Source organism: Moschus berezovskii, chromosome 11 (assembly GCF_049115385.1).
Source record: "Moschus berezovskii isolate FMDL1 chromosome 11, NW_MosBer_1.0, whole genome shotgun sequence".
Taxonomy (NCBI): domain Eukaryota; kingdom Metazoa; phylum Chordata; class Mammalia; order Artiodactyla; family Moschidae; genus Moschus; species Moschus berezovskii.
Window position 1 is genome coordinate 98,104,883 of NC_142470.1, and position 12,424 is coordinate 98,117,306.

At 47.2% G+C, this 12,424-nt stretch overlaps 1 protein-coding gene across 1 annotated transcript; it reads right to left on the reverse strand.

Moving 5' to 3' along the window:
• Positions 1-1,023: 1,023 nt before the first annotated feature.
• Positions 1,024-10,538, reverse strand: BOLA3 (bolA family member 3). The gene is made up of 4 exons (XM_055400613.2): positions 10,384-10,538; positions 7,681-7,804; positions 5,906-5,994; positions 1,024-1,288 (listed from the first exon to the last, which is right to left on the reverse strand). Exons 1-4 carry the CDS (start codon positions 10,435-10,437, stop codon positions 1,223-1,225), a joined length of 333 nt encoding a protein of 110 aa, XP_055256588.1. The 5' UTR covers positions 10,438-10,538; the 3' UTR covers positions 1,024-1,222.
• Between the last annotated feature and the right edge of the window lie 1,886 nt (positions 10,539-12,424).

Genomic DNA, 12,424 nt, shown 5'->3' on the forward strand with positions numbered 1-12,424 from the left:
GGAGTCTGAGGAAGGAGTGGATGGTCAACCTCCCATCGCCATGGTGACGGGTCACGTGGAGGATGAGAGTGGCAGTGGGTGTGATTTCTCAGCTCTCCAGCGGGCAGGCGGAAGCAGAAGGGCAGTGCACACACTGTGCGGGGCAGGTGAACCCATCAGGGCTCTTGTTGGTAAGCATCAGACACTGACTAGGCCAGTGTGAGCAGAAAGGGATTGAGTGAAAGGACATGGGGTAATCGTAGAATTTCTGGGAACACTGACGAAGCCGCTTCTGGAAATGGACTGAGAGAGGAAGACGAAGCCCAAATCACATTGCCGACAGTGTGACCACTGCCGCGGACCCCAGAGACGGAGGCCTGTGACACAGATGCCTCCCAGAACACGGGCCACTGCTGCCAAAATGGACAGGCCACTGCCCCGCTTCACAGTTTCACTTGCTCCCAGTGCAGAGTTCAAGGCAGATCATCTGACTGGCTGAGTCTAGATCATCTGCCTGTGCCTTGTTTGCCAAGGAGCTAGGAAAGCAAGCCTTTTCAGCTTCTGTTATGGGAGGTGGGCTCAACCTTCCACCAGGGTGCAAAGGGTGAGGGATCTTCAGACTTGAAGAAGACCCTGACCCAGGCAGCCAACACTCCTCAGAGTCTACTCCAGGAAGTAAGAAATTTGAGGGTCCAGGATCATTCTGGTAAGAAGTTTGGAGGGAAAGGGAAAGAGAGTGGTAAACTAAGGGAAGAGCAAAACCAAAGAGTCTTTGCTTTCTTTTTGGTAAGATTAAGGGACCTGAGCAGTTTCATAGAGGAGAAGAAAAAAGAAATTTTCTTGACAAAGAAGCTTGCACTCCATTCTGCCTCTAGCATCAGGACAAGACCACTTTGAGAAAGGACATGTTTCTGAAATAAAGGAACTAAAAGCATTACTCATGACCCTTCAAAAATTTCATATAGTCTTTCTTGGTGTGCTTCTATTAATTACATTATCCCCATGTTAAGAATGTTGCCCAGGCACAGAGCAGGATTCAGTATATATTTTGTAATGAAAAAAATTTTACTTATCTGTTGCCTTTAATTTAATATCTAAATAGATACCATATTCTTCTATAATTACAATATGGAAATATCTATGAACAAAATAGATAATTTTTTTGTCATATGCTGAGGAAAGAACGGTGGTAGTAAGATTCATCCAGAGTTTCAGCAGCAGCATTAAGGCAGCCAGAGTATGGTCAGTGTTTGGGGACAGAGGTAAATATCCGCAATCCATGCATACCTTTGATTTCTTCTTTTAGTGCCTAAGGAAGCAGAAGAGCATCATCACTGTTTTGTATTTGACACTGATTACAGTAAGTCTCTACTGGAATATTTTTATATATTAATAGCTTTATCTTTGTAGGACACTTTGCACATATACTTTCTTTAAACAATCTTTACCTTTTTTTTTGGAAAACACTTTTTTTTGGAATCATTATTTAAGCTGGCTCAAAAATCAAAAGGCATAAAAAGGCATGTCCTGAAGTCTCCCTCCCACAGCTGTCCCCAGTTTCCACCTTCCTCCCAAATATAAAACTGTTGTTACGTGCATGTGTATCTTTGTGAGAATTTAAAAAAATGCATATTCAAGCTAATATGAATATATATTCCACCCCACTACCTTTTAAAAACACAAATGATAGCATTTCAAACACACTGTTCTACACTCTGTGTTTTCCCCTAACACAGGATCTTTCCATATCAGGCGTAAAGCACACCCTCATTCTTTTCTGTATCAGCACAGTGTTCCATTATATGTATTCTAACGTTTTAGGCTGCCCCAGTGAAGAACTTTTAGGTTGCTCCTTGTGCTTTGCTCTTTGAGCAAAGAACACCTGTTCTTTAAAACCACACTGAGGAGGCTTCCCTGGTGGCTCGGTGGTAAAGAATTCACTTGCTCATGCAGGAGATGTGGGTTTGATCCCTGATCCAGGAAGATCCCACATGCTGTGGAGCAACTAAGCCCATGCACTGTAACTACTGAGCCTGAGCTCTAGAGTCTGAGCACCGCAGCTACTGAACCCCGTGCACCTAGAGCCCTGCCGCACAAAAGAAGCCACCACAGTGCGAAGCCCTCCCACCAGAGCCCGAGCGCAGCCCCCGCTCGCCACGGCTAGAGAAAAGCCCCTGGAGCAAGGAAGACCCAGCTGAGCCAAAAATAAATAAATGGAAAAAATTATATTAAAAAAAAACAAACCCATACTGGGAGTTCCCTGGTGGTTTAGTAGTTAAGAGTCAGCACTTTCACTACAGAGGCCTGGGTTCAATCCCTGGTTGGGGAACTTGAGATTTTGCAAGCTGAGCAGCACGGCCAAAATTTTTAAAAATTACTTGAATAAAATAAAAATATATATATAGCTTCATGTAAAAATATTTTTTTAAATAAAACCATGCTCATCAGCACCAATTCCCCAATTTTACTCTAGATCAGAATAAAGTTGTAAATTAGGAGATTTGTTTACGGCTACAAATGATGTCAGGGCCCAAGTGTCAATGAGCAACCACATTCAAAACGATATTTAGGCCCTGCAGTACCAGGAGACAAGCTACAGGACCTGAATGAGGCGGAGGTCAGGCTCAGGCCTTCCTCCCCTGCCAACCCTGCCCCAGGGGTTCAGGGCCTTGTGTGGAGCTGCTGCAGGTTAAAGTACGCCAGTACCAGAAGCTGAATTCTCGGAAATGGAAAGTCTTTCAGGCACTCAGTTCAGTTCAGTTCAGTTCAGTTCAGTTCAGTCGCTCAGTCGTGTCCGACTCTCCGCGACCCCATGAATCACAGCACGCCAGGCCTCCCTGTCCATCACCAACTCCCGGAGTTCACTCAAACTCATGTCCATTGAGTCGGTGATGCCATCCAGCCATCTCATTCTCTGTCGTCCCCTTCTCCTCCCGCCCCCAATCCCTCCCAGCATCAGACTCTTTTCCAGTGAGTCAACTCGTCGCATGAGGTGGTTAAAGTATTGGACTTTCAGCTTTAGCATCAGTCCTTCCAATGAACACTCAGGATTGATCTCCTCTAGAATGGACTGGTTGGATCTCCTTGCAGTCCAAGGGACTCTCAAGAGTCTTCTCCAGCACCACAGTTCAAAAGCATTAAACATTTAATTTCTCTGTAAAATAATAACCAAACCCAGGCCAGCTCCCCTCTCCCTCTGTCAACTGTGCTCCAATATAAAATAAAATTTACAAAAAAAGAAAACAGTCTTAATTTCATGGCTGCAATCAGCATCTGCAGTGATTTTGGAGCCCAAAAAAATAAAGTCTGACACTGTTTCCACTGTTTCCTCATCTATTTCCCATGAAGTGATGGGACCAGATGCCATGATCTTTGTTTTCTGAATGTTGAGCTTCAAGCCAACCTTTTCACTCTCCTCTTTCACTTTCATCAAGAGGCTTTTGAGTTCCTCTTCACTTTCTGCCATAAGGGTGGTGTCATCTGCATATCTGAGGTTATTGATATTTCTCCCGGCGATCTTGATTCCAGCTTGTGGTTCTTCCAGCCCAGCGTTCCTCATGATGTACTCTGCATATAAGTTAAATAAGCAAGGTGACAATATACAACTTTGACATACTCCTTTTCCTATTTGGAACCAGTCTGTTGTTCCATGGCCAGTTCTGTCGCTTCCTGACCTGCATACAGGTTTCTCAAGAGGCAGGTCAGGGATCTCTTTCAGAATGTTCCACAGTTTATTGTGATCCACACAGTCAAAGGCTTTGGCAGAGGCAATAAAGCAGAAACAGATGTTTTTCTGGAACTCTCTTGCTTTTTCCATGATTCAGTGGATGTTGGCAATTTGATCTCTGGTGCCTCTGCCTTTTCTAAAACCTGCTTGAACATCTGGAAGTTCACGGTTCACATATTGCTGAAGCCTGGCTTGGAGAATTTTGAGCATGACTTTACTAGCGTGTGAGATGAGTGCAATTGTGTGGTAGTGTGAGCATTCTTTGGTATTCCCTTTCTTTGGGATTGGAATGAAGACTGACCTTTTTCAGTCCTGTGACCACTGCTGAGTTTTCCAAATTTGCTGGCATACTGAATGCAGCACTTTCACAGCATCATCTTTCAGGATTTGAAATAGCTCCATTGGAATTCCATCACCTCCACTAGCTTTGTTCGTAGTGATGCTCTCTAAGGCCCACTTGACTTCACATTACAAGATGTCTGGCTCTAGGTGAGTGACCACACCATTGCGATTATCTTGGTCGTGAAGATCTTTTTTGTACAGTTCTTCTGTGTATTCTTGCCACCTTTTCTTAATATCTGCTTCTGTTAGGTCCACACCATTTCTGTCCTTTATCGAGCCCATCTTTGCATGAAATGTTCCCTTGGTATCTCTAATTTTCTTGAAGAGATCTCTTGTCTTTCCTAATCTGTTGTTTTCCTCTATTTCTTTGCACTGATCGCTGAGGAAGGCGTTCTTATCTCTCCTTGCTGTTCTTTGAAACTCTGCATTCAGATGCTTATATCTTTCCCTTTCTCCTTTGCTTTTCGCTTCTCTTCTTTTCACAGCTATTTGTAAAGCATCTTCAGACAGCCATTTTGCTCTTTTGCATTTCTTTTCCATGGGGATGGTCTTGGTTCCTGTCTCCTGTACAATGTCACGAACCTCCGTCCATAGTTCATCAGGCACTCTATCCATCAGATCTAGTCCCTTAAATCTATTTCTCACTTCCACTGCATAATCATAAGGGATTTGATTTAGGTCATATCTGAATGGTCCAGTGGTTTTCCCTACTTTCTTCAATTTAAGTCTGAATTTGGCAATAAGGAGTTCATGATCTGAGCCACAGTCAGCTCCTGGTCTTGTTTTTGCTAACTGTATAGAGCTTTTCCATCTTTGGCTGCAAAGAATATAATCAATCTGATTTCGGTGTTTACCATCTGGTGATGTCCATGTGTAGAATCTTCTCTTGTGTTGTTGGAAGAGGGTGTTTCCTATGACCAGTGCGTTCTCTTGGCAAAACTCTATTAGCCTTTGCCCTGCTTCATTCCATGCTCCAAGGCCAAATCTGCCTGTTACTCCAGGTGTTTCTTGACTTCCTACTTTTGCATTCCAGTCCCCTATAATCAAAAGGACATCTTTCTTGGGTGTTAGTTCTAAAAGGTCTTGTAGGTCTTCATAGAACCGTTCAACTTCAGCTTCTTCAGCATTACTGGTTGGGGCATAGGCTTGGATTACTGTGATATTGAATGGTTTGCCTTGGAAACGAACAGAAATCATTCTGTCATTTTTAAGATTGCATCCAAGTACTGCATTTCAGACTCTTTCGTTGACCATGATGGCTACTCCATTTCTTCTAAGGAATTCCTGCCCACCGTAGTAGATATAATGGTCATCTGAGTTAAATTCACCCATTCCAGTCCATTTTAGTTCACTGATTCCTAGAATGCCTACGTTCACTCTTGCCATCTCCTGTTTGACCACTTCCAATCTGATGTTCCAGCCCCCTGCTGTTGTCATTGGGTCTGGGACAGCTGGAGCAGCTCTCAATCAGGCCATGCCTCAGTTTACCCACCTGTAAAGTAGTCCTAAAAGAGGCTTAAATGAAACCTTCAAATTTACAAGAACATGTATCTTTTTTTGTCTTCTGTTTACAAACACTCTTCAATATCCAATAATAACAGTAAACACTGGTGGTACTATACAGGGAAATGTAAAATAACTATTGGGTGGCCTGTTTTCCATTTTGAATAAAATTCGTATTTGCCTACAATACAGTCCCAGATAGTTTCAGTTTATATTTTTCTCAGATCCTGAGCCTGTTCACATGATGTGGTACTGCGTCGTGATTTCCTAGGATGGGTGGTACAATACTGTCTCCACTCGCAGGCCCTTTCAGATGCAGAGATGTGACAAAGAGGTACTGCTGCTTCTACTGACCTGGTTAACCATCTGGTGCTGCTGGACAGTTCTCTTCTCTTTAAATTCTTCTGATTCAATTTTAATTTCATACATTGCCCCACAGCCTCCTGAAATAAATGCCATTTGAAAGTGTTTCAGTTATTAAGTTACCTCAGCCACAGTTCCTTATGTCCTTGAATAAGTACCACACAATCCAAAGAAGGTCTGAATGTCATCATTCAGCAGAAAGCTGCTAAGATTGTTAGACAATCATGGCTTACAATCTGACCCCGGCCTCCTCCTGGCAGGCTGCCTCAGTCCTTCTGCAAAGCACTTGTATCTGGTACCCAGCATTACTGCTTCCAAGGTAGGAAAGATAAGGCACAAAACATGCAGAGTCTAAGAAATGTCAGTTGTCCTACTAGTTCCTTTTATTAAGCCAGCAAATGCCATGGAAGAAGGTGGGAGGGACTGAATTTCAACATCCCACTTCCCAAAGGACCAGTAATTGGTATTTTTTAAAATGCAAAAACACATTAAAATCTGATTTGAAAACCACGTGCAGTAGTATCCAAAAGTAAAGGAATAAGGAAGTGTGAGAGAGATGATCTGAATGCTATCATTCAGCAGACAGCTGAATGATATGGACACAGCATTACAATAAACAGTGAAGATGCGCTAATCACAGAGCTGGGGTCTCTAGCACCCCTGCTCTACAAGCTGAATTAAAGGTTTCCCCCCGGGCTGTGGCAGGTAAGGGACAGCTCTCAAGGCAGTTTGTGTGGACCCATCTACCCCTAGACCAAGCTTCATCTCCAGGGCTGATGAATGATAACAATAAAATGTGCTGCCCTAGCATGAAATCATTCAGCAAGAAAGTGCAATTCACTCAATAGGCTTTGTTAATCTTTTCTTATATGTTCCAGGAGACTAAGCTTTGGCTAAACCAAGGTTCCCAGCCTTGATCCCCTTTCTGCACTCTACCCAGGACTAGGCAGAGCCAGACCAGAGGTCAAGTTCCGGCTCTGCCCTAACTGGGCCTGTGGGCTCATTCAACCTGCCATTCTAACAGATCTTTAGATTGGTTCATTTCCTATAGTGACCAGAATAAAAGGACTCTCTGAACTTTCTCCTATTCCTTGTAAAAGTTATGTTCTCAGAGAAGCCAGTGAGCCCTAGAGCAATGGAGAGTGATAAAGACTGTCTGGGTGTGGGAATCTTCCACAGGCGTGTCTGGATAAAGGCCTATCTTTCCCGTCCAACGGGGGCAGACGTTTGAGTGCCCAGCCTGCTCCTAATACACAGTCAACCTGAACTTCTGAGGCCCCAGCGGTCATTCGAGAAAGGCAGGGGCCTGGCCAGCGCCGGTCACTGGGCTCAGGACAGCCTCCCTCGGTCCTGGTCCTGGAGCCGCCTCCCTGTAAAGGGTCGGGCAGGTTCTTTGGCCTCTCTGGACTCATTCTTCCTGGAATCTGTTCCAGCTCTGGCATTCTAGGGTGTCAAGAGAATGTGGGGAAATTAAAGTCTGGCTCATCTCAAAGTCAAACTAAAGACTGGAGCTGAGCCCCAGGGTGACTGAGAGGAATCTAATCTGAGCCGGGCCAGGTTGGCAACCAGGAGTCCTCGTAGTTCCCCGCTGAAGTCTGCATTCCCACCTCCACCTCTTCTGGGAGTAGAGGCCAAGGTCTATCTGTCCAAAATCCATACATATTGAGAAGCCACTGGTGGTGAGTATCCTCCAAGTCCCCTGCCCTCTTCTCCTCCAGTGAGTAAAATCCTACCAAATTCTGTGGGAAAGATGAGAGAAAACTTACCTGAAATGTCAGTGACTTTGATAGCTGTAGCTCGAGGAAACTTTTCTTTGAGAATCTGGGTCACTTTGAGCTCCCCCTCAGTCTGTGAGGCAAACATGCGCTGGGCCCAGTGGAGAAGAGGAAGCTGTCACAGAACAGAGGAGAGTCACCGTGCAGGCCCCTCTGACCTCCCCTGCAAGGCAGGGCCCTGGGCTAAGCCAGGGGGACTGCATGGCATCAGATGTCCATTTAAGTTCCCCAGGATGCAGAATAAATTTTTTTGAGGGAGGAGTAGAATTGTAAATAACTAACTTGGACTCCAGAGATAACAAGGTCCCTAAGTTAATTCAACAGAGGTTTATTCCTCATGATAGGGAGGCACTATCATGAAGACAGTTTTAGTGAGGAGCCTGAAGCACCAAGTAATACGCCCAAGGTCGGGTCCCTTAGTAAGACGCAGACCAGGAGAGGCCAGGCACGCCCTGCTCGGGCAAGCATGCTGCTGACTAATGGGACCAAGTGGCACCCCGCCTTTAGGCCTGATTAACATTCCACCTTCTTTCCAGTGGGTATAACCCTGTGCCCTACTGCTCAATAAGGCAGCTATTCTCTGCAATCCTTACTGGAAAGAAGAAACAGAATTCTATGAAAGGACCTGAAAAAGGAACATTTTTAGATTATTTACCATTGGAAGTAACATTCTTCCCTCCCCCAATGGCTACCCTAAGGAGCCAGTGCTTCTGATGGGAATGTGTCTCAACTCTTAGGGATGAAGATGCAGAAAATCATGTCAGCAGCTCCTTGGTTAGGTTAAGCACATGCTGAAAAGAGAGAATGAAGATAGCATGGCAGGGACTTGCCTGGAGACCCAGTGGCTAAGACTCTGCACTCCCAATGGAGGCGGCCTGGGTTCGATCCCTGGTGGGGGAACTAGATCCCACATGCAGCAACTAAGAGTTCGTATGCTGCATCTAAAGCTCCTGTATGCTGCAACAAAGATAAAAATTCTGCATGCTTCAGCTAAGACCCAGTGTAGCCAAACAAATAAGTAAAAATAAATATTGAAAAAAAGAAAATAGAGTATGGCAGGGCTTCAGTGTCAGGGTAAAGACTTTGGACTTTTTACACAGGCTTCTTGAGGCCAATGTAACAATGCCTTTTGAAGCAAGTCAGGAAAGATACCCAGAGTATCCTTTAAAGGGAGCAGCAGTATCAGGCTCCCTGGCTGGAGGAGGGTGGTGGGTGGAGTGCTGTTCACATGCTGGTGCTGAAGGTACCATCCCTTCACCCCCTCAGTCTTGCCCATCGTTAGGCCTTTTCTGATGGCCTAGTAGAGCAGGGTCCTGTGTTATAGAACCTCAGAGCACCTTCTTTAAAATACCCTGTGCACTGACTCTTTCACCAGTTGTTCTTAGAGGCCAAGACATGGGTCTGTCCTGCTATTGCAGTCTTCCAGAACTGACCCAGGGCAGGCCCTCAGGAGAACTTGAATGATGGATGAAAGAATGAATGAGCAGGGGGAAAATCCACACAATGCAGAGCATATGTACTGTGCGGTCAGTTGCTCAGTCCTGTCTGACTCTTTGCGACCCCATGGACTGTAGCCGGCCAGGCTCCTCTGTCCTTGAGGATTCTCCAGGCAAGAATACTGGAGTGGGTTGCCATGCTCTCCTCCAGGGGATCTTCCCAACCCAGGGATCGAACCCAGGTTTCCCGCATTGCCGGCGCATTGTTTACCGGCTGAGCCACCAGAGAAAACCGGCATATGTACTAGGTACCGGCAAAGAAGTCCTGATTGTAGCAGGCAGCTGAAACGCAGGTCAGGAGAAAGACCTGGAGGGAGACTGAGTGCTGTTCAGAGGGACAGAATCTTATGTTGTGGACCTGGGTAAGATTGGGTGGATGGGAGACCTCCTCTGAAAACAGTGCCCTGGGGGTAGGGGCAAAGGCAGAGGGTAGCCAGGTGGCAGGCAGCGCAGCAGTCACTAAAGGGTGAGAGTGGGGTTAGCACTTTGACTCCTTGGGAAAAGTCTTTCCCTCATCTCTGCTGATCTTCAGGCAGCGGCCTTTAAACCAGCAATCTACTGACAAAACCCCTGGAACGTCGATTGTCCACAATGAAAGTCACCAGCAACAGTGCCCTTCATGCTTGGGGGAGGCAGGTCCAAGAGAAGGAAGAATGTGAGAGGAAAGCAAAAGACATGGATGGAGTGAAGGAAGAATGAATCAGCAAGAGGGGAGAAAACCAGGAGAGCGTTTGGTGAGTGCCCTCTACTGGCTCCCTGCTCCAGGAGTGTGAGATTTGGAAAGGGTCAAGGTCACAGAAGCCAGGAGGACGTTCCGCAGCCCTGACTCAGTCACAGGAACCAGCACGCACGCCGCGACTCTAGGCTCTGACGCCCATGTCTTTGGCTCGGTAACGCAACATTGCTTTTTCCGTGCCTGATGTATTACGACTGTTTATGTATCCGTTCCCGTCAGCCTCAACCCCCACCCCGCTGGGGAGCTCCCCCAGCACGCGCCGGGCCTGACACTTCTCTCAGTACCCGTAGCCGGGGCCACTGAATGAATGAACCAGCAAATCAATGAATGAGCGAAAGGAAGGCGAAGCCCCTGGCCCGGCGCGTCGCCCTCCGCAGGCCGCCTCTCCAACCCCAGCCCGCCCCGCGGTCGCAGCGCAGTTCCTGCCCCGGGGAGAGAGGCTCGGTCCCCGTCCACGCTCACCCGGCGGGTTCCGCGAAGCAGAGGCGCTGCCGCGGCCGGGCTCCACGCCGCCATGCCCGGCCGACGCGGCCCGCCGTCCGAGGTCGCCGCGTCGCCCGAAAGACGCGGAGTCCCGGAGCAGAGCCGCCGCCGCCACAGACGAGGCCGCCCCCTGCTGTCCGGAGGCCGCGAGCCGCCCCGCACGCCCGGGACGCCCGGGGCCCCGCCGTCTGCCCCGACTCTGCTTCCTCTGCCTCCCAGCCCTCGCCCCCAGGGGTCCTTCCGCCTCGGCCTAGAAGCCGGTGCTCGGACTTTCCCTCGTCCCGAGGACCCTGGTGCCCTAGGTGGAACGCCCCCATTCCTACTCTCCAGAAAACCTGCTGCTAAACGGAGGAGTTCGACTTCTCGCTCCAGGAGGCACCCGGGGGAGGATTTTAAGCAGGGGAGTCGTTTTCAGATTTGGGCTTTAGAAAGATCACTGGCCCCTGCGAGGAGCGGGGACAGTCGCAGTGGTCCAGAGACTAAAGGCCTGGACAGCAGCAGGAACGGGAGGCGTGGACTCAAGACACCTGGGAGGTGAACGGACTGGAAGACGGTATTGGCGGGAGGGGATGAAGGCGTCAGGGATGACTCTCAGGTTTCTGGCTTGGACAATGAAATGGGTAGAGGAGGACTAGGTTTGGGGTGAAGAGGGTCGACTAGCTCAGTTTTGGATATCCCTGAATTTAAGGTGCCTGCAGGAAATGGCTCAGCAGAAGAGCCACTTGAGCCACAGACCTTGGATAGCCTGGCAAACTCTTGGAGTTGTTTTGCAAAATTCAAACACCACTCCCATCCCCTGGAAAGCTCAACCAACAGGTCAACTGGAAGCTAAGGAATGATATTGACCTTTCCTGACCCTCCTGACTTGAATCAACTAAAACTTTGACTCTGACAACTTTTGCCCCCGTTCTAGACTGGATTCTCCTCGGCCAAACTCCTTCACGAATGTGCATATCTTAGCTTAAAATTTCTCCAGTGTTCTCCTTACTTGTTGTTGTCTGATCACTTAGTCACGTCCAATCCTTTGCAACCCCGTGGACTGCAGCATGCCAGGCTTCCTTGTCCTTCACTGTCTCCCAGGGTTTGCTCAAACTCATGTACATTGTGTCAATGATGCCATCCAACCATCTCATCCTCTGTCACCCCCTTCTCCTGCTGCCCTCAATATTTCCCAGCATCAGGGTCTTTTCCAGTGACTCGGCTCTTCACATCAAGTGGCCAAAGTATTGGACCTTCAGCTTCAGCATCAGTCCTTCCAATGAATATTAAGGGTTTATTTCCTTTAGGATTGACTAGTTTGATTTCCTTGCTGTCCAAAGGGACTCTCAAGTTTTCTACAGCACCAAAATTCAAAAGCATAAATTCTTCGGCACTTGGCCTTCTCAACCGAAATATAGCCTTCATTATTACTGGACTGCTTGTACCTCCCTATGCAAACTGTGCAACAAGATGGCTTACGTGGTAACCAACTCATCTTTTAAAAGTTCAAGCCTTGTCTTCTCCTGATCAGTCATATTCTGTTCAGCACCGATAAGATAATCTGTCACAGAGAAACCTTTTGTCTCCTATAGGTAGGTTGCCTAAGCCTGAAATAACCTTTTTACTTGCCTTTTAAGCCTTTTCATTTCTGTAGCCCTTTGGAACTCCCCTTTACTGGCTAAATTAGATGCTGCCTGAATTAAGAGTCAATAAGTTCAAGCAGGTTTTAGAAAAGGCAGAGGCACCAGGGATCAAATTGCCAACATCCGCTGGATCATGGAGAAAGCAAGAGAGTTCCAGAAGAGCATCTATTTCTGCTTCATTGACTATGCCAAAGCCTTTGACTGTGTGGATCACAATAAACTGTGGAACATTCTGAAAGAGATGGGAATACCAGACCACCTGACCTGCCTCTTGAGAAACCTGTATGCAGGTCAAGAAGGAACAGTCAGAATTGTACATGGAACAACAGACTGGTTCCAAATAGGAAAAGGAGTGCGTCAAGGCTGTATATTGTCACCTTGCTTATTTAACTTATATG